The following is a 22,304-nucleotide window of genomic DNA, read 5'->3' on the forward strand; positions in this document are numbered from 1 at the left end:
TGTAGGGGGACTGGGCTGCATGTAGGGGACTGGGCTGCATGTAGGGGACTGGGCTGTATGTAGGGGGGGACTGGGCTGTATGTAGGGGGGACTGGGCTGCATGTAGGGGACTGGGCTGTATGTAGGGGGGGACTGGGCTGTATGTAGGGGGACTGGGCTGTATGTAGGGGACTGGGCTGTATGTAGGGGGGGACTGGGCTGTATGTAGGGGACTGGGCTGCATGTAGGGGACTTGGCTGTATGTAGGGGGGACTGGGCTGTATGTAGGGGGGACTGGGCTGTATGTAGGGGGGACTGGGCTGTATGTAGGGGACTGAGCTGTATGTAGGGGGGGACTGGGCTGTATGTAGGGGGGACTGGGCTGTATGTAGGGGGGACTGGGCTGTATGTAGGGGGGACTGGGCTGTATGTAGGGGACTGGGCTGTATGTAGGGGGGGACTGGGCTGTATGTAGGGGACTGGACTGTATGTAGGGGGGGACTGGGCTGTATGTAGGGGGGACTGGGCTGTATGTAGGGGGGACTGGGCTGTATGTAGGGGACTGGGCTGTATGTAGGGGACTGGACTGTATGTAGGGGGGGACTGGGCTGCATAAGTGAGTCTGGAGATGCCTTCAGCTTTAGAAAGCAATACTCAACCTTTCAAGGATAAATCCCTCTGCAAACAATGGTTCAACTTCTTTTTTGTTTTTTTCAATAATAGGTATGAAATGTAATGAGCATCTGTCCTGTTGATCCTTAGATATGGTAATCCCAAGGTGTGTTACTTTTTCCTTGACTGGAATATTGAATATAGAAGGTATCTCACAGTCTAACAGCAAACAATTCACACTTAAGGTTTAGGCAAAGATGCTTTGGAAAATATATTTATCACATCGACTGCTGTAGGAATCTGGTCAGTGTCTTTCATAAATACGGTGGTGTCATCTCATCTGCTAGTTGACTTATAATATCTCTGTCAGCAACTGAGATCCCTTTTATATCGACCAATCAGGTGGTTGTTCGACAACAAAAAAAACGAAGCTTCTGACGTCATTGAACACGTGCTTCTGATAAAGCGACACAACCGTCGGAATTCTGCTTCCACCTCCGGTAGTTGATCCAGAAGAGTTGGAGAGACTACAGAAACACAGGGAGGGTGTTGATCCATCTGATTGGACTACAGAAAGACAGGGAGGGTGTTGATACATCTGATTGGACTACAGAAAGATAGGGAGGGTGTTGATCCATCTGATTGGACTACAGAAACACAGGGAGGGTGTTGATACATCTGATTGGAGAGACTACAGAAAGACAGGGAGGGTATTGATACATCTGATTGGACTACAGAAAGACAGGGAGGGTATTGATCCATCTGATTGGACTACAGAAAGACAGGGAGGGTATTGATCCATCTGATTGGAGAGACTACAGAAAGACAGGGAGGGTATTGATACATCTGATTGGACTACAGAAAGACAGGGAGGGTATTGATCCATCTGATTGGACTACAGAAAGACAGGGAGGGTATTGATCCATCTGATTGGAGAGACTACAGAAACACAGGGAGGGTGTTGATCCATCTGATTGGACTACAGAAAGACAGGGAGGGTGTTGATACATCTGATTGGACTACAGAAAGACAGGGAGGGTATTGATCCATCTGATTGGAGAGACTACAGAAAGACAGGGAGGGTATTGATCCATCTGATTGGACTACAGAAAGACAGGGAGGGTATTGATCCATCTGATTGGAGAGACTACAGAAAGACAGGGAGGGTATTGATCCATCTGATTGGACTACAGAAAGACAGGGAGGGTATTGATCCATCTGATTGGACTACAGAAAGACAGGGAGGGTATTGATCCATCTGATTGGACTACAGAAAGACAGGGAGGGTATTGATCCATCTGATTGGAGAGACTACAGAAAGACAGGGAGGGTATTGATCCATCTGATTGGACTACAGAAAGACATGGAGGGTGTTGATACATCTGATTGGACTACAGAAAGACAGGGAGGGTATTGATCCATCTGATTGGACTACAGAAAGACAGGGAGGGTATTGATCCATCTGATTGGACTACAGAAAGACATGGAGGGTGTTGATACATCTGATTGGACTACAGAAAGACAGGGAGGGTATTGATCCATCTGATTGGACTACAGAAAGATAGGGAGGGTGTTGATCCATCTGATTGGTTTAAAAGACGTCTGGATACTGTGTACCAGGATGTTGTGTCCATATACACAGATGGTTCATAAGATCGAAGGACAGGACGTACTGGGTCAGCATTTGCAGTGCAGGAATGTTGGGTGGAAGTCAGGAAACGTATTCCAGATCATGTGCAGTGTTAAGGAGTCTCCAGTCCTTTATATCACCTATCAGACAAGACCTGCTTGATGAGGTGCTACAAAGCCATGGCAGGAGTAAACAAATGGGTATACAGATCATATTTACATGGGTCCCAGCTCATGGAGGAGTGGAGGGGAACGAGGCAGTTGATGTACTGGCTAAACAAGCACTAAGTAGTGGGGGATTTTGATGTGGTCATTTCAATGAGCAAAGCAGAGGCAAAAAGCCTGATATGGACAGTGATGATGGAGAAATGTCAGGAACAGTGGAATAGAGATACTAAAGGCAGGCATTTATTTCAAGTACAGAGGAAGTTGGGGAGGGGAGAACGGCAGGAAGGGACAGAAGAGAGGAGGCTATATTTACAAGATGAAGGGTGGGACACAGCCAGTTGAATAAGACCTTACATGTGAAATGAAAGCATCCAACAGGAAGATGTGAGTATTGGCAGGAAACAGAGACAGTGGTGCTTGTACTGATACAGTGTGGACATTGTTGGAGGGAAAGACAGAGGCTGAGATCTAGTATGAGGGAGAAGAGGATACAGGAAATTAGTTTAAAGAATATATGGAGTAGAACGTCATTAGATATAGTCGCAAATATTTTATCTTTTTTTTAAGAGCACCGATGCTGGCAGGTAGGATTTAGTTGCTGCCTGTCTCTGGGCCACACTCCAGTACAGTAGGTGGCGGTAATGCACCATAACGTTGGATGCCAACCTCTGATAAACCCCACGGAAGAAGAAGGAGGAGGAACGCTGCTTCGTGATTTCCACGCATACCTCGGAGCGTCGGTATCAAATGTAACACCACTATTTTATAACTTAGACTAAGTTTTACTTGACTTGGGAAGTTGTGAATTTCATACGAGACTGGTTTGTTTCTCGAGGGAGAGTGACTGCTACACAGATTTATTTGATAAATATCTGCTCTTCATATCTATTTCTGTAATAGTTTCGCAGCAGAACTGCAGCCCAGAGTTTCAGGTTCAGAAGTTGAACGTGCGGTGCTGATTTCGGAGAACAGGTTTCTGATCCAAACAGTCATGTAAGTTTTGTTACAGCTTTAACTTGAACGTTGATCTGCGCTGTCCAAGTCTGAGTTCATGTAATTTCAAAGTTTGCTTAAAAATGTGTTAATATGTAATTCAGATTGTGAAGACTATAACATCTCTACTGTGGGGAGGCTAATCTACATTCCCCCCTATTTAAATACAAACTGCGTGGACAAAACATTAGGAACACCTGCTATTTCCATGACCAGGTGAATCCAGGTGAAAGCTATGATCCCTTATTGATGTCACTTGTTAAATGCACTTCAATCAGTGAAGATGAAGGGGAGGAGACAGGTTAAAGAAGGATTTTTAAGCTTTGAGACATGGATTGTGTGCCATTATTAAGGGTGAATGGCCAAGACAATAGTCTGAATGACTAAAACCAGGTAGAAATTGTGTAGAAATGATTAAACTTTTTTTTATTTTTTTATTTAATCTCTTTACTATTTTTCTTCAGTCAGTATTTTCAACAGTTATTAGCAGCACTATTTAGCAGATGTGGTAGATTTTTGTGTTCTCAAACCAGTGAATTTAACATTGAAGTTTATGGGCAAAACTGAATTATTGACAATGGGGAAAAGGTGGGATTGCTGTTCCCTTGTCATGTAATTGGTACATTTACTATCAATCTAACTTTCCACATTGCATTTTGGGTCCGAGGCAAAACCAGTTGAGAACCACTGTATTAGACCCGATACTGGACTACAGGAGCTTAACGATACTCCTTATCGTCCAAGGACCTTAGCTAGTTAACCTTATATATGTTCTGTTTAAAAGCCAAGCCGAAACAGCCAAATGCTACATCCGAAACGCTACAGTTCTAGAAGCAAAAAAAATCACTTTTTACTTTCTTATCGCGTCAAAATAATTTCACAAATGCAAAATACACCGGTTTTAGTACTGTTGGAGACAAGTATTTTTCTGTGACATCATCTTCTGTTTACGCAGGTATTAGGAGATGCAGGTAGCTAGTTGGCATCGGTAGTCCACTCTGTCTTCCATAAACACACTTTTATATGGAGATATGGCCATGTTGGAACCCTAACCATATTTAACCTTTATTTAACTCGGGCAAGTCAGTTAAGAACAAATTCTTATTTTCAATGACGGCCTACCAGGGAACAGTGGGTTAACTGCCCTGTTCAGGGGAACAGTGGGTTAACTGCCCTGTTCAGGGGAACAGTGGGTTAACTGCCCTGTTCAGGGGAACAGTGGGTTAACTGCCCTGTTCAGGGGAACAGTGGGTTAACTGCCCTGTTCAGGGGAACAGTGGGTTAACTGCCCTGTTCAGGGGAACAGTGGGTTAACTGCCCTGTTCAGGGGAACAGTGGGTTAACTGCCCTGTTCAGGGGAACAGTGGGTTAACTGCCCTGTTCAGGGGAACAGTGGGTTAACTGCCCTGTTCAGGGGAACAGTGGGTTAACTGCCCTGTTCAGGGGAACAGTGGGTTAACTGCCCTGTTCAGGGGAACAGTGGGTTAACTGCCCTGTTCAGGGGAACAGTGGGTTAACTGCCCTGTTCAGGGGAACAGTGGGTTAACTGCCCTGTTCAGGGGAACAGTGGGTTAACTGCCCTGTTCAGGGGAACAGTGGGTTAACTGCCCTGTTCAGGGGCAGAACAACAGATTTTTACCTTGTCGCCTCAGGTATTTTATCTAGCAACCTTTCGGTTACTAGCCCAATGCTCTAACCACTAGGCTACGCTGCCGCCCCATATAAAGGTGGGTATCAATTTATCCTTGTTTATATATATATATATATATATTTATTATTATTATTATTATTATTATTATTTTTTTTTTTTTTTAAATGAAAGATGAGGTCCTTATGATTCCAAAACCGTACCGTAAGCGATGCATGTTAATGTTCCGACCTCGCGGCTCTGAACAAAAACGCCCCGGTGCAGAAGACGCCTTCGTTGTGAATGACTCGTGTAATATAATGGAACTGAGAGCCATGACCAAGGGCTAGGTATATACTAGTCTATTCACAAAGCTGTTTTCTGTTAGATAACATTTCATTTTGGGAGATTGTAAAATATAACCTTTTAAATTCAAGACATGAAAAACCATATTGTTTCAGTTGATAATAAATATGTTGAGTTACTTTTCACTCAACTTGTTTCTTTAACTTTCTAGCAAGTCAAGCTAGTTTACAGAGCAGCTAGCTAAAAGCTAAGCAACACTGTAGCAAAAACACCTCAACCTAATAATTATAATAAACACGTTTCATTGCCATTACAAGAAACTAAATAAGGAGGCAAAAGTTCTGAAGTATAATTGGCTTAACAGCTAATGTGTATTATCTATTAAAGGGGTAATTTGGTATTTTGGCCATGAAGCCCTTTATCTACTTCCCCCAGAGTCAGATGAACTCGGATACTATGTCTCGCGAAACTTCCTCTAACTTCCTTTATAAACAGAGACGTAAAAAAATGGGCTCCACAAGTTCATCTGACTCTGGGTCAGTAGATAAAGGACCTCATTGCCAAACTCCCGACGTATCCATTTAACATACTATTAAAATAGTACTCACTTATAGGAATTGGTCAAAAGTTGCTAGCTATCGTGTAAAACTCATTGTCTAAAAACACATTTAGAATTTTCTTCTGTGGTTTTGGTAACTTTCTGTTCTTTTGATGGACTCTGGCCGGACTGAAGAAGACAGGGCTTTCATCAACTGGATCTGCTCACCTCCTGCGTTCTCTCTCGTCCTCCTTTCATCAACTGGATCTGCTCACCTCCTGCTTTCTCTCTCGTCCTCCTTTCATCAACTGGATCTGCTCACCTCCTGCGTTCTCTCTCGTCCTCCTTTCATCAACTGGATCTGCTCACCTCCTGCGTTCTCTCTCGTCCTCCTTTCATCAACTGGATCTGCTCACCTCCTGCGTTCTCTCTCGTCCTCCTTTCATCAACTGGATCTTCTCACCTCCTGCGTTCTCTCTCTCGTCCTCCTTTCATCAACTGGATCTGCTCACCTCCTGCGTTCTCTCTCGTCCTCCTTTCATCAACTGGATCTGCTCACCTCCTGCGTTCTCTCTCGTCCTCCTTTCATCAACTGGATCTGCTCACCTCCTGCGTTCTCTCTCTCGTCCTCCTTTCATCAACTGGATCTGCTCACCTCCTGCGTTCTCTCTCTCGTCCTCCTTTCATCAACTGGATCTGCTCACCTCCTGCGTTCTCTCTCGTCCTCCTTTCATCAACTGGATCTGCTCACCTCCTGCGTTCTCTCTCGTCCTCCTTTCATCAACTGGATCTGCTCACCTCCTGCGTTCTCTCTCGTCCTCCTTTCATCAACTGGATCTGCTCACCTCCTGCGTTCTCTCTCGTCCTCGTTTCATCAACTGGATCTGCTTACCTCCTGCGTTCTCTCTCTCGTCCTCCTTTCATCAAATGGATCTGCTCACCTCCTGCGTTCTCTCTCGTCCTCCTTTCATCAACTGGATCTGCTCACCTCCTGCGTTCTCTCTCGTCCTCCTTTTGAAAAAGGTCGAAGTTGGAGAGTCGGAGAAGAGAGTGAACACCGATGGAAATGAGACGGTCCTTCTCCATTAGAGCGTCATTAGGTTTAATGACGTTTACAGGGGTGCATCCCACAATGCATTACGTTTACAGGGGTGCATCCCACAATGCATTACGTTTACAGGGGTGCATCCCACAATGCATTACGTTTACAGGGGTGCATCCCACAATGCATTACGTTTACAGGGGTGCATCCCACAATGCATTACGTTTACAGGGGTGCATCCCACAATGCATTACGTTTACGGGGGTGACAATGCATTACGTTTACGGGGGTGACAATGCATTACGTTTACAGGGGTGCATCCCACAATGCATTACGTTTACAGGGGTGCATCCCACAATGCATTACGTTTACAGGGGTGCATCCCACAATGCATTACGTTTACAGGGGTGCATCCCACAATGCATTACGTTTACAGGGGTGCATCCCACAATGCATTACGTTTACAGGGGTGCATCCCACAATGCATTACGTTTACAGGGGTGCATCCCACAATGCATTACGTTTACAGGGGTGCATCCCACAATGCATTACGTTTACAGGGGTGCATCCCACAATGCATTACGTTTACAGGGGTGCATCCCACAATGCATTACGTTTACAGGGGTGCATCCCACAATGCATTACGTTTACGGGGGTGACAATGCATTACGTTTACAGGGGTGACAATGCATTACGTTTACAGGGGTGCATCCCACAATGCATTACGTTTACAGGGGTGCATCCCACAATGCATTACGTTTACAGGGGTGCATCCCACAATGCATTACGTTTACAGGGGTGCATCCCACAATGCATTACGTTTACGGGGGTGCATCCCACAATGCATTACGTTTACGGGGGTGCATCCCACAATGCATTACGTTTACGGGGGTGACAATGCATTACGTTTACAGGGGTGCATCCCACAATGCATTACGTTTACAGGGGTGCATCCCACAATGCATTACGTTTACAGGGGTGCATCCCACAATGCATTACGTTTACAGGGGTGCATCCCACAATGCATTACGTTTACAGGGGTGCATCCCACAATGCATTACGTTTACAGGGGTGCATCCCACAATGCATTACGTTTACAGGGGTGCATCCCACAATGCATTACGTTTACAGGGGTGCATCCCACAATGCATTACGTTTACAGGGGTGCATCCCACAATGCATTACGTTTACGGGGGTGCATCCCACAATGCATTACGTTTACGGGGGTGACAATGCATTACGTTTACGGGGTGCATCCCACAATGCATTACGTTTACAGGGGTGCATCCCACAATGCATTACGTTTACAGGGGTGCATCCCACAATGCATTACGTTTACAGGGGTGCATCCCACAATGCATTACGTTTACGGGGGTGCATCCCACAATGCATTACGTTTACGGGGGTGACAATGCATTACGTTTACAGGGGTGCATCCCACAATGCATTACGTTTACAGGGGTGCATCCCACAATGCATTACGTTTACAGGGGTGCATCCCACAATGCATTACGTTTACAGGGGTGCATCCCACAATGCATGACGTTTACAGGGGTGCATCCCACAATGCATGACGTTTACAGGGGTGCATCCCACAATGCATTACGTTTACAGGGGTGCATCCCACAATGCATTACGTTTACAGGGGTGCATCCCACAATGCATTACGTTTACAGGGGTGCATCCCACAATGCATTACGTTTACAGGGGTGCATCCCACAATGCATTACGTTTACAGGGGTGCATCCCACAATGCATTACGTTTACAGGGGTGCATCCCACAATGCATTACGTTTACAGGGGTGCATCCCACAATGCATTACGTTTACAGGGGTGCATCCCACAATGCATTACGTTTACGGGGGTGCATCCCACAATGCATTACGTTTACGGGGGTGCATCCCACAATGCATTACGTTTACGGGGGTGCATCCCACAATGCATTACGTTTACGGGGGTGACAATGCATTACGTTTACAGGGGTGCATCCCACAATGCATTACGTTTACAGGGGTGCATCCCACAATGCATTACGTTTACGGGGGTGACAATGCATTACGTTTACAGGGGTGCATCCCCCAATGCATTACGTTTACGGGGGTGCATCCCCCAATGCATTACGTTTACGGGGGTGCATCCCACAATGCATTACGTTTACAGGGGTGCATCCCACAATGCATTGCGTTTACGGGGAGGACCGGGGGTCCAGAGAAATTGCGTTAAGCCAGTGACAACCGGGAGAAACTTTGCTGAACTATTCACAGTAATATTTACAAACAATTATTTGTTGCTTATATGAACATTCCAGATGTTTCCAAAACGGTGTCATGTGTTGCGTATCTGTGTTTAGACAGAGCTTGGGCATTAACAAGAGCGTTGGGATTGTAGTTCACAAGGGAGAAGCAGTGGAAAAAGTACCCAATTTATCACACTGGAGTGAAAGGAAAATGACTCCAGTGAAGTAACACAGTAAAATACTACTTAAGTAAAAGTCTAAAAGTATCTGTTTTTTTAATATACTTACGTATCAAAAGTAAAGTATAAATCATTTCGAAAGTTTTATTTTTTTTACATTTATTTTTTATGGATAGCCTGGGGCATGCTCCAACACTCACACTGTTTAGTGAGTCCTCCAGATCAGAGGCAGTAGGGATGAACCAGGGATGTTCTCTGTTTAGTGAGTCCTCCAGATCAGAGGCAGTAGGGATGACCAGGGATGTTCTCTGTTTAGTGAGTCCTCCAGATCAGAGGCAGTAGGGATGACCAGGGATGTTCTCTGTTTAGTGAGTCCTCCAGATCAGAGGCAGTAGGGATGACCAGGGATGTTCTCTGTTTAGTGAGTCCTCCAGATCAGAGGCAGTAGGGATGACCAGGGATGTTCTCTGTTTAGTGAGTCCTCCAGATCAGAGGCAGTAGGGATGACCAGGGATGTTCTCTGTTTAGTGAGTCCTCCAGATCAGAGGCAGTAGGGATGACCAGGGATGTTCTCTGTTTAGTGAGTCCTCCAGATCAGAGGCAGTAGGGATGACCAGGGATGTTCTCTGTTTAGTGAGTCCTCCAGATCAGAGGCAGTAGGGACGACCAGGGATGTTCTCTGTTTAGTGAGTCCTCCAGATCAGAGGCAGTAGGGACGACCAGGGATGTTCTCTGTTTAGTGAGTCCTCCAGATCAGAGGCAGTAGGGACGACCAGGGATGTTCTCTGTTTAGTGAGTCCTCCAGATCAGAGGCAGTAGGGACGACCAGGGATGTTCTCTGTTTAGTGAGTCCACCAGATCAGAGACAGTAGGGATGACCAGGGATGTTCTCTGTTTAGTGAGTCCTCCAGATCAGAGGCAGTAGGGATGACCAGGGCTGTTCTCTTGATTAGTGCGTGAATTGGACCATTTTCCTGTCCTGCTAAACATTCAAAACGTAACTTTTGGGTGTGAGGGGAAAATGTATGTAGTTAAAAGTACACTATTTTCTTTAGGAATGTAGTGAAGTAAAAGGAAAAGTTGTCAAAAAAATATAAATAGTAAAGTACAGATACCCCCAAAAAAACTACTTCAGTAAAAAATACTTGAAAGTACTACCTAAGTACTTTACACTACTACAAGCTGCGATCAGTACCATCAGCTGAGAACTGGGCCGGCTGTAAGCTGGGTATACCCCACTCGGGTTCTTGAGAGCCAATCTACACTAGGAGAAATTATTTGCTGAATCCCAATGGTGGAACAAGCTCCCTCACGACGCCAGGACAGCGGAGTCAATCACCACCTTCCGGAGACACCTGAAACCCCACCTCTTTAAGGAATACCTGGGATAGGATAAAGTAATCCTTCTAACCCCCCCCCCCCCCCCCTTAAAAGATATAGATGTACTATTGTAAAGTGGTTGTTCCACTGGATATCATAAGGTGAATGCACCAATTTGTAAGTCGCTCTGGATAAGAGCGTCTGCTAAATGACATAAATGTAAATGTAATCCATATGCTGTCAGTAAAAGGCTAAACTGTGATATTTGAGTATATCTTTAGCTGAAACTGTATCGGTTCATTTTCCAGACCTCAGCACGGTATGTGTACAGTATCCCGTCCAACTTGTGGGGCGATAGGTGTACATACTAACCATGAATCATTCTCACCTACCAGGTTTCTCCAAACCACCTTTCAAGCTAAACCTGTTGTTATGTATTTCAAAGCCCCACATAGCTGATGTGTAGTGAAGGCAGCCAGGCCTGTCTGTGTAGTTGTCTAAACCCTGGTGACCCTGCTGAAACTATTCCGCTTTCTCTCTCTCTCTGTGTCTCTCTGTCTCTGTGTCTCTCTCTTTCTCTCTTTCTCTCTCTCTGTCTCTCTCTCTTTCTCTCTTTCTCTCTCTGTGTCTCTCTCTCTCTCTCTGTCTGTCTCTCTTTTTCTCTCTGTCTGTCTCTCTCCTCCCTCTCTCTAGTGTAACAGTACCTCTCCCCCCGTATTGCTGTAGTGTAACAGTACCTCTCTCTCCCCCCGTATTGCTGTAGTGTAACAGTACCTCTCTCTCCCCCCGTATTGCTGTAGTGTAACAGTACCTCTCTCCCCCCGTATTGCTGTTGTGTAACAGTACCTCTCTCCCCCCGTATTGCTGTAGTGTAACACTACCTCTCTCCCCCCGTATTGCTGTAGTGTAACACTACCTCTCTCTCCCCCCGTATTGCTGTAGTGTAACACTACCTCTCTCTCCCCCCGTATTGCTGTAGTGTAACACTACCTCTCTCCCCCCGTATTGCTGTAGTGTAACACTACCTCTCTCCCCCCGTATTGCTGTAGTGTAACACTACCTCTCTCCCCCCGTATTGCTGTAGTGTAACAGTACCTCTCTCCCCCCGTATTGCTGTAGTGTAACAGTACCTCTCCCCCCCCCGTATTGCTGTAGTGTAACAGTACCTCTCCCCCCCCCCCCGTATTGCTGTAGTGTAACAGTACCTCTCCCCCCCCCCCGTATTGCTGTAGTGTAACAGTACCTCTCCCCCCCCCCCGTATTGCTGTAGTGTAACAGTACCTCTCCCCCCCGTATTGCTGTAGTGTAACAGTACACCTCTCTCCCCCCGTATTGCTGTAGTGTAACAGTACCTCTCTCCCCCCGTATTGCTGTAGTGTTATAGTACCTCTCCCCCCCCCGTATTGCTGTAGTGTAACAGTACCTCTCTCCCCCCCCCCGTATTGCTGTAGTGTAACAGTACCTCTCCCCCCCCCGTATTGCTGTAGTGTAACAGTACCTCTCTCCCCCCCCCGTATTGCTGTAGTGTAACAGTACCTCTCCCCCCACGTATTGCTGTAGTGTAACAGTACCTCTCCCCCCCCGTATTGCTGTAGTGTAACAGTACCTCTCTCTCCCCCCGTATTGCTGTAGTGTAACACTACCTCTCTCTCCCCCCGTATTGCTGTAGTGTAACAGTACCTCTCGCCCCCCCCCGTATTGCTGTAGTGTAACACTACCTCTCCCCCCACGTATTGCTGTAGTGTAACAGTACCTCTCCCCCCCCCCGTATTGCTGTAGTGTAACAGTACCTCTCGCCCCCCCCCCCCGTATTGCTGTAGTGTAACAGTACACCTCTCTCCCCCCGTATTGCTGTAGTGTAACAGTACCTCTCCCCCCCCGTATTGCTGTAGTGTAACACTACCTCTCTCCCCCCGTATTTCTGTAGTGTAACACTACCTCTCTCCCCCCGTATTGCTGTAGTGTAACACTACCTCTCTCCCCCCGTATTGCTGTAGTGTAACACTACCTCTCTCCCCCCGTATTGCTGTAGTGTAACACTACCTCTCTCCCCCCGTATTGCTGTAGTGTAACACTACCTCTCTCCCCCCGTATTGCTGTAGTGTAACACTACCTCTCTCCCCCCGTATTGCTGTAGTGTAACACTACCTCTCTCCCCCCGTATTGCTGTAGTGTAACACTACCTCTCTCCCCCCCGTATTGCTGTAGTGTAACACTACCTCTCTCCCCCCGTATTGCTGTAGTGTAACACTACCTCTCTCCCCCCGTATTGCTGTAGTGTAACACTACCTCTCTCCCCCCGTATTGCTGTAGTGTAACACTACCTCTCTCCCCCCGTATTGCTGTAGTGTAACACTACCTCTCTCCCCCCGTATTGCTGTAGTGTAACACTACCTCTCTCCCCCCGTATTGCTGTAGTGTAACACTACCTCTCTCCCCCCGTATTGCTGTAGTGTAACACTACCTCTCTCCCCCCGTATTGCTGTAGTGTAACACTACCTCTCTCCCCCTGTATTGCTGTAGTGTAACACTACCTCTCCCCCCGTATTGCTGTAGTGTAACAGTACCTCTCTCCCCCCGTATTGCTGTAGTGTAACACTACCTCTCCCCCCCCGTATTGCTGTAGTGTAACACTACCTCTCTCCCCCCGTATTGCTGTAGTGTAACACTACCTCTCCCCCCCTCTTCTCCAGGGAGATGTTACTGTGGGTGTTAGGGGTATTGCTGTAGTGTAACACTACCTCTCCCCCCCTCTTCTCCAGGGAGATGTTACTGTGGGTGTTAGGGGTATTGCTGTAGTGTAACACTACCTCTCCCCCCCCGTATTGCTGTAGTGTAACACTACCTCTCCCCCTCTTCTCCAGGGAGATGTTACTGTGGGTGTTAGGGGTATTGCTGTAGTGTAACACTACCTCTCCCCCCCCGTATTGCTGTAGTGTAACACTACCTCTCCCCCTCTTCTCCAGGGAGATGTTACTGTGGGTGTTAGGGGTATTGCTGTAGTGTAACACTACCTCTCTCCCCCGTATTGCTGTAGTGTAACACTACCTCTCCCCCTCTTCTCCAGGGAGATGTTACTGTGGGTGTTAGGGGTATTGCTGTAGTGTAACACTACCTCTCCCCCCCTCTTCTCCAGGGAGATGTTACTGTGGGTGTTAGGGGTATTGCTGTAGTGTAACACTACCTCTCCCCCTCTTCTCCAGGGAGATGTTACTGTGGGTGTTAGGGGTATTGCTGTAGTGTAACACTACCTCTCCCCCCCTCTTCTCCAGGGAGATGTTACTGTGGGTGTTAGGGGTATTGCTGTAGTGTAACACTACCTCTCCCCCTCTTCTCCAGGGAGATGTTACTGTGGGTATTAGGGGTATTGCTGCTGCTGTTCTCCAGTCTGGATGTGTGGTACTTCGTGCGTGCTGCGGTCACGGTGGTCAGGGCCTGGTTCCAGAAGCCGGTGTGGGACGTCCTGGGGGAACAGAGTGTATCGGGACGCGTCCTGCTTCACGATATCGACCTGGGACACATGAACAACGCCAGATTCCTCCGGGAGTGTGACTTCGCCAGGTTAGATGGGTCCCAGGATGCTGAGTTCTCTGTTAGTGTTAACATATTCCTTTACCCCAGTAGCTCCTAACCCCTAGAGGATTCCTTTACCCCAGTGGCTCCTAACCCCTAGAGGATTCCTTTACCCCAGTAGCTCCTAACCCCTAGAGGATTCCTTTACCCCAGTAGCTCCTAACCCCTAGAGGATTCCTTTACCCCAGTAGCTCCTAACCCCTAGAGGATTCCTTTACCCCAGTAGCTCCTAACCCCTAGAGGATTCCTTTACCCCAGTGGCTCCTAACCCCTAGAGGATTCCTTTACCCCAGTAGCTCCTAACCCCTAGAGGATTCCTTTACCCCAGTAGCTCCTAACCCCTAGAGGATTCCTTTACCCCAGTGGCTCCTAACCCCTAGAGGATTCCTTTACCCCAGTAGCTCCTAACCCCTAGAGGATTCCTTTACCCCAGTAGCTCCTAACCCCTAGACGATTCCTTTACCCCAGTGGCTCCTAACCCCTAGAGGATTCCTTTACCCCAGTGGCTCCTAACCCCTAGAGGATTCCTTTACCCCAGTAGCTCCTAACCCCTAGAGGATTCCTTTACCCCAGTAGCTCCTAACCCCTAGAGGATTCCTTTACCCCAGTGGCTCCTAACCCCTAGAGGATTCCTTTACCCCAGTAGCTCCTAACCCCTAGAGGATTCCTTTACCCCAGTAGCTCCTAACCCCTAGAGGATTCCTTTACCCCAGTAGCTCCTAACCCCTAGAGGATTCCTTTACCCCAGTAGCTCCTAACCCCTAGACGATTCCTTTACCCCAGTGGCTCCTAACCCCTAGAGGATTCCTTTACCCCAGTGGCTCCTAACCCCTAGAGGATTCCTTTACCCCAGTGGCTCCTAACCCCTAGAGGATTCCTTTACCCCAGTAGCTCCTAACCCCTAGAGGATTCCTTTACCCCAGTAGCTCCTAACCCCTAGAGGATTGTGTGTGTGTGTGTGTGTGTGTGTGTGTGTGTGTGTGTGACGTCCTCTATTTCCCCAGGTTCTCCAGGGTGTATGATGATGGTAATGTTGTCCTCTCTCAGGTTCTCCCTGTACAGTCTTAATGGGGTGTTTAAAGCCTGCAGAGCCCTGAGGGCCACCATGGTGGTAGGGGCCACTACTATCCGCCTGCGACGGGCCCTGTGCCTGGGGGAAGCATTTGAGCTGCGCACCAGAATTGTGGTCTGGGACGAGAAGGCCTTTTACCTTGAGCAGCGTTTCGTCTCCTGCAGGTATGTGTCTGCTATTATAATGCCTTATGGATTTCAATGGAACTGTGTGTGTGTGTGTGTGTGGCAGGGAGACGACAGTGTGTGTGTGTGGCAGGGAGGCGACAGTGTGTGTGTGTGGCAGGGAGGCGACAGTGTGTGTGTGTGTGTGTGTGTGGCAGGGAGGCGACAGTGTGTGTGTGTGTGTGGCAGGGAGACGACAGTGTGTGTGTGTGGCAGGGAGACGACAGTGTGTGTGTGTGTGTGGCAGGGAGACGACAGTGTGTGTGTGTGTGTGGCAGGGAGGCGACAGTGTGTGTGTGTGTGTGTGGCAGGGAGGCGACAGTGTGTGTGTGTGTGTGGCAGGGAGGCGACAGTGTGTGTGTGTGTGTGGCAGGGAGACGACAGTGTGTGTGTGTGGCAGGGAGGCGACAGTGTGTGTGTGTGTGGGGCAGGGAGACGACAGTGTGTGTGTGTGTGTGGCAGGGAGACGACAGTGTGTGTGTGTGTGTGGCAGGGAGACGACAGTGTGTGTGTGTGTGTGGCAGGGAGACGACAGTGTGTGTGTGTGTGTGGCAGGGAGGCGACAGTGTGTGTGGCAGGGAGATGTTACTCCCCGTGTTACGCCCCCCGTTTTACTCCCCGTGGTACTCCCCGTGTTGTGCCCCCCGTTTTACCCCCCGTGTTGCGCCCCGTGTTAATCAGTCTATCATTCTTTCCTTTCCAGGGACGGTCTGGTGGCAGCTGTCATGTTGTGTAAACAGAACGTCGTACGCAGCAGTCCTGACAAGATACTACAGTTCCTCTGCAAGAGAAAAGTAGGAGGATGTGGAAGGGGGGGAGGAGGATGTGGAAGGGGGGGAGGAGGATGTGGAAGGGGGGGAGGAGGATGTGGAAGGGGGGGAGGAGGATGTGGAAGGGGGGGAGGTGGAGGAGGAAGGGGGGGAGGGAGGAGGAGGAAGGGGGGGGAGGGAGGAGGAGGAAGGGGGGGGAGGGAGGAGGAGGGGGGGGAGGAGGAGGTGGAAGGGGGGGAGGGAGGTGGAAGGGGGGGGAGGGAGGAGGAAGGGAGGAGGGAGGAGGTGGAAGGGGGGGTGGAAGGGGGGGAGGGAGGAGGTGGAAGGGGGGGAGGGAGGGGGGAAGGGGGGGAGGAGGATGTGGAAGGGGGGGAGGGTGAAGGGAAGGAGGGGTGTGGCCTAGGGGAGGATGATGAATGAGTGGATGGGAGGACGAGCGACTGATGTAGAAGTTCAGAATTTTAAAGGAGGGCTGATGTAGGTTTTAGTCCTCATGAGGAATGAGGACTTGGAGGCGTGGCTCTCTCTCGTGTGTGTGTGTGTGTGTGTGTGCGTGTGCGTGTGTTTGAACATGGGAAGAGTTTGGACATCTGCCAAAACACAACAGTTAAGGACACTCAGTCTTCTAGATAACTTTAAACCGGGTCTTGTCTGTAACTTTAAACCGGGTCTTGTCTGTAACTTTAAACCGGGTCTTGTCTGTAACTTTAAACCGGGTCTTGTCTGTAACTTTAAACCGGGTCTTGTCTGTAACTTTAAACCGGGTCTTGTCTGTAACTTTAAACCGGGTCTTGTCTGTAACTTTAAACCGGGTCTAGTCTGTAACTTTTTAAACCGGGTCTAGTCTGTAACTTTTTAAACCGGGTCTAGTCTGTAACTTTTTAAACCGGGTCTAGTCTGTAACTTTTTAAACCGGGTCTAGTCTGTAACTTTTTAAACCGGGTCTAGTCTGTAACTTTTTAAACCGGGTCTAGTCTGTAACTTTTTAAACCGGGTCTAGTCTGTAACTTTTTAAACCGGGTCTAGTCTGTAACTTTTTAAACCGGGTCTAGTCTGTAACTTTTTAAACCGGGTCTAGTCTGTAACTTTTTAAACCGGGTCTAGTCTGTAACTTTTTAAACCGGGTCTAGTCTGTAACTTTTTAAACCGGGTCTAGTCTGTAACTTTTTAAACCGGGTCTAGTCTGTAACTTTTTAAACCGGGTCTAGTCTGTAACTTTTTAAACCGGGTCTAGTCTGTAACTTTTTAAACCGGGTCTAGTCTGTAACTTTTTAAACCGGGTCTAGTCTGTAACTTTTTAAACCGGGTCTAGTCTGTAACTTTAAACCCGGGTCTAGCCTGTAACTTTAAACCGGGTCTAGTCTGGATGTAGCCTGTAACTTTAAACCGGGTCTAGTCTGTAACTTTTTAAACCGGGTCTAGTCTGGACGTAGCCTGTAACTTTAAACCGGGTCTAGTCTGGATAGAGTAGACTATCTAGCAAGCTAGCCAACTTTTTTTCTGCAATTATCTTCAGCCGGTTTGACTCCGGTTTGACTCCGGTTTGACTCCGGTTTGACTCCGGTTTGACTCTGGATAGCCTGTCTCTGGGGTTAGTTAGGGACCGTCAGTATATTCCACGATGTAAATGGGACACTATTTTCATTATTATTTTAGTTTTCTCATTAAATGCTTTCAATACTTGTATATGAATTTCTACAATTCATAATTATTATCAGGTTTTTTAAGTCATTGAGTTTTAACATATTGAACATTGTGTAATTTACTGATGTAAAGATCTAAAGTCAAACCAACATACCATGGTCGGTGTTCATCCCTTACCCAGGTGTTGGGCATTATGATCGGGTTGCCTGAAGCTACGCGCCAAGCTGGTGCTGACAGCTTTGAGCATGTGGGAAGGAATGAAATAAACCCAAGGTTAAACTTTTACATAGTCTACCTTTCACTCCTCTCTGTCTCGCAAAATATCCACTTTGGACGAGACTTGACTTTTATGACCAAAATGATCCTATTTCCACTTCCTGGTCTATTTCCACTTCCTGGTCTATTTGGACACTAGAACACATGTTTCTGACTCGTATCGATGCCACAGAGGTTGTTTTCAACCAGAGAAGTTGGGTTTTTTTCCCCATTCAGTCAACTCTTTCAATATAAAGTGTGTGTGGGCCTTTGATGCATGTGATATCACTCAGTCCTCTGCTCTCTGTGTGTGTTCAGGTGGAGTGTCCCGACTACCCTGAGGATCTGCAGCACTGGATCAGCTTCATCTCAGCCAGCAGCCAGGCCCTGAGAGCCCAGAGCGGACTAGAGGACAAGACTGGAGCACAGGAAGACAAAGACAAGTGATTGAGTTGGTATGCTGTGGTCGACGATATGGGAACATGAAGGCTCTCTCTCTCTGAGGAGATCTGGGGTGTATTCATTAGTGTCAACTGTAGGAAAATGTTTCCCATTTGAAGAAAATAGAGTTACTATTAGATAAATGTAGGTAGGTTTGGTTCCTAGTGAATACACCCCAGCTTCATACTGCTGGACGCTCCCATCTCTTCCACTTTAACCTCCTGCTGACTAAGGCTGCATTTACACAGGCAGCCCAATTCTGATAAAAAAAAAAAAATTGCCACTAATTTTGACCAATCCTATATTTTCACATCAGATATTTTTCAGAGCTGATCTGATTGGTCAAAAAGATCAGATTTGAGCTGCCTGTGTAAACACAGCCTTTTTAGACTTCACTGGTGCCTTCTCCCTTCTAGGACCAGTCCCAAATGGACCCTTTCGCCATATGCACTTGTGGAGATCTGAGAGAATTTGATTGGTATAAGCAATACGGTGAAACTTCTACCTAAGCCTATCAGAAGGGCAAGTTGGAGCCATTTCCATATTGATTGCACCTGACAAATCATCTCACATCTGTACTAGGGCGTAGGGTCCATTGTGGGACTGGGCCTAGAGTCAAAACAGGACAGACCTGTCCATCGACCCACTGCTGTCTCCTGGATACTCCATGTGGTGGGTGGCAACGGTCTGTTACTACTGACCATTCAATATAGGAATTGTTTATGTATAGGAAAGAGGTCAAATGGATTCGTCTATATTTTCTATGTTGTAAAATAAAAATCTATTGATTTTGAGTTTTTGTTTGTTTGTTTATAGGCCTACTTAATAATAAATATCTCCTGATTTTAAAATGGTAACTAAGGTTGATTGTGAAATATAGGGAATAGAAACCTGGTTAAAATGTATTATAGTTTAAGATCTAAACGGGACAATTTAAAGATTCTCTTGAGGCAATATATTTTATTAAATTTATTTTGTGTAAATTAATGTTCATTTTCTCATACCTGTAGTATAATTCACTTTTTCTTTAGTGTTTATTTTTTTTCACCCCCGTCCAGTTGGTGGCGAGAGTATACATTTAGCGTGTCGTTCGCCAACAAACCCGAAGAAGACGTTGTTTGGGGCAGGATGACCGGCTCGGAAGTCAGCGCACTGTATATCCCCGTTCTGCTAGCAGCAGGATATTATGCTGACAGAGGATTTTTTTTTTTATTCCTCTTCAAAATAAGAGTCCCTGTGGAAAAGACACGCTACATTTGGGAATATCGATATATTTTTTTTCTCACACCAGTGCAGTACAACGGTTTATCACAACATGGCAACCACCTCTGAGAAAGTCAATGGGAAATTTTGCTGTATTTTATTATTGTATTATTTAACCCAGAATTATTTTAATTTTTTTAAGTTTACACAAATACTCATATGTTGAAAGCTATTGGGTAGGCTATATTTAAAGAAATACACTGTTAATAAAATACAAATAAACGTAATTAGAATTACTCAGTGTCTGCAAAACTTAAATGGGTCTCTTGTGCTGACAGAGTACTGCCCACTCCTTTCACTGCAATGCAGGACACGGTATAAGGGATTCTTATTGGCTGGTAGAGAGAACCTGTCTACCTGCCTCAGCTAAAGTGGTCTGGGAAATACTCAGTAGGGTCTCTACTAACCAAATATGTATAGTTTTGAAGGGGGGCTGTGCTGCACTGTGGTGGGAACCATAAGCATACAGAAAGTCTGGTAAGACTGAAAGATGCAATGTAATTCATATGATTTTGGCATATCACTAGAACAACACAATTTGCCAAGTGACGACTGAAGGTGATTCCTCATGAGACTAGAACAAAACAGGACCGTGATTTGTATTTATTTTTGTGAAATGTAGGTCTGTACACTTTGAATGACTAACAACAATAACAAAGAAACTAACTATTGATAACTATGTCTACTTGAACTGTAAATGAACGTGCCTGTAAAAAAAAAAAAAAAAAAAGCTGTGAAGTATTTGTAGTTAATCATATCAGTTATGTAGGTTCAATATATCAGAGTTGTAGCTCTGTCCACCGGTGAAGTGGAGCAGAGCATGCTGGGTGATCTCCAGCTCGGAGATCAGTGAGAGAAAGCTCCAGCCATCCTTGTGTTTTCACCAGTTAGCTTTCATTGTGTTAGCCAAGGCCAGTGGGAATCCTTGTGTTTTCACCAGTTAGCTTTCATTGTGTTAGCCAAGGCCAGTGGGAATCCTTGTGTATTCCCACCAGTTAGCTTTCATTGTGTTAGCCAAGGCCAGTGGGAATCCTTGTGTATTCCCACCAGTTAGCTTTCATTGTGTTAGCCAAGGCCAGTGGGAATCCTTGTGTATTCCCACCAGTTAGCTTTCATTGTGTTAGCCAAGGCCAGTGGGAATCCTTGTGTATTCCCACCAGTTAGCTTTCATTGTGTTAGCCAAGGCCAGTGGCCATCCTTGTTGATATGTAAGTACATATTTCATATCTTTCAGGTGTTTATGTCTGAAGATGCACTCTGTGACGATAATGTAATATTTATGGTTATGCTAATTAGTAGTTTATACTGTTGTGGTTTGGACCTGGCTAGTTCTGTTTTGGTTTGTCGTATCATTTCGGATGTTTAACCCTGTATTTGTAAAAGATAATGTCCCCCCCAGTGCTTTGTGTATATTTCCTGTAATTGCAGACGTGTATGGTACATCATTTTATGGGTAATACATTGTGTTTAACTGTTTAGAGTTATTCCAGTTCGTAGCCCTGTACTGAAGATGACGGTGCTGTGCTTTGTAGTACAGGTGTGACGGCACCCCTTCTCATCTGCACCCCTTCTCATCTGCACCCCTTCTCATCTGAAATGTACCCCTTCTCATCTGCACCCCTTCTCATCTGAAATGTACCCCTTCTCATCTGCACCTCTTCTCATCTGAAATGCACCCCTTCTCATCTGAAATGCACCCCTTCTCATCTGCACCTCTTCTCATCTGATCTTAGTACAGTCACGTTGTATTGCGCTGAATGGTCCTGTATAGCGTTAAGTCATCAGTCATGTTATAGTCATGCATGTTGTTTATAAGAGATGTGAATTGGAGATGGTATTCTGTCAGTCACTCGTGTATCTTCATTTCTCTCTACTTACAGACCACACACACACACACACACACACTTTGTTTGAGGCAAGTTGCCAGGCCAGTAGGTGTCTCAGCCCATCCACACTATAAACACCGTTCTGTTCCGTGCATCTTCAGCGTTATTAAACCACCTGAACTGGAATCCTACCTGTCCTACCCTTACCAGCACACGGAAGCGAACACATAAAGTAAAACCTGACCTAAAGAATATACAGTCTACCAAGTCCTCCCTTACAGTGGATAGCCTATGGCACCATAATGCATTGGGTGCAGCTGTAGAAGGGGCGGAGAACAAAGTGCAGCCGGTTATGGACGACACAGTCCCCCTCCACAAGTACACGTAAGAGAAACCTTACTGATTATTTCCCACCCCCCCATTTTAACTGAGACAGGAAGAACACTTCTCTACAGCCCACTATTCTCAACATAACGATGTCAACATTTTCATTATTGGTATAAAAAAAAAAATTACAACTAAATATATATAAACATATATACTAATTATATTTCATTGTCACAACACAAGTGGCCATTGATTTATTTTTAAAATCTATTTTGAATTAGATATACACATAAACATGAAATAAACATTGCAATGTTTTTGAAATGTGGGCTTTTATTTA

General features: G+C 46.4%; 1 protein-coding gene across 2 annotated transcripts; it reads left to right on the forward strand.

Moving 5' to 3' along the window:
• The first annotated feature begins 2,990 nt into the window (after window positions 1-2,990).
• On the forward strand, window positions 2,991-19,342 carry them6 (thioesterase superfamily member 6). Of its 2 annotated transcripts, XM_014187475.3 has the most exons (6): window positions 2,991-3,137; window positions 3,289-3,381; window positions 13,969-14,190; window positions 15,250-15,438; window positions 16,142-16,232; window positions 18,426-19,342. In XM_014187475.3, coding segments are annotated over exons 2-6 (633 nt in total). In that variant the 5' UTR covers window positions 2,991-3,137; window positions 3,289-3,379; the 3' UTR covers window positions 18,555-19,342.
• Window positions 19,343-22,304: the final 2,962 nt, after the last annotated feature.

Source organism: Salmo salar, chromosome 03, assembly GCF_965601325.2.
Source record: "Salmo salar chromosome 03, fSalSal1, whole genome shotgun sequence".
NCBI lineage: Eukaryota > Metazoa > Chordata > Actinopteri > Salmoniformes > Salmonidae > Salmo > Salmo salar.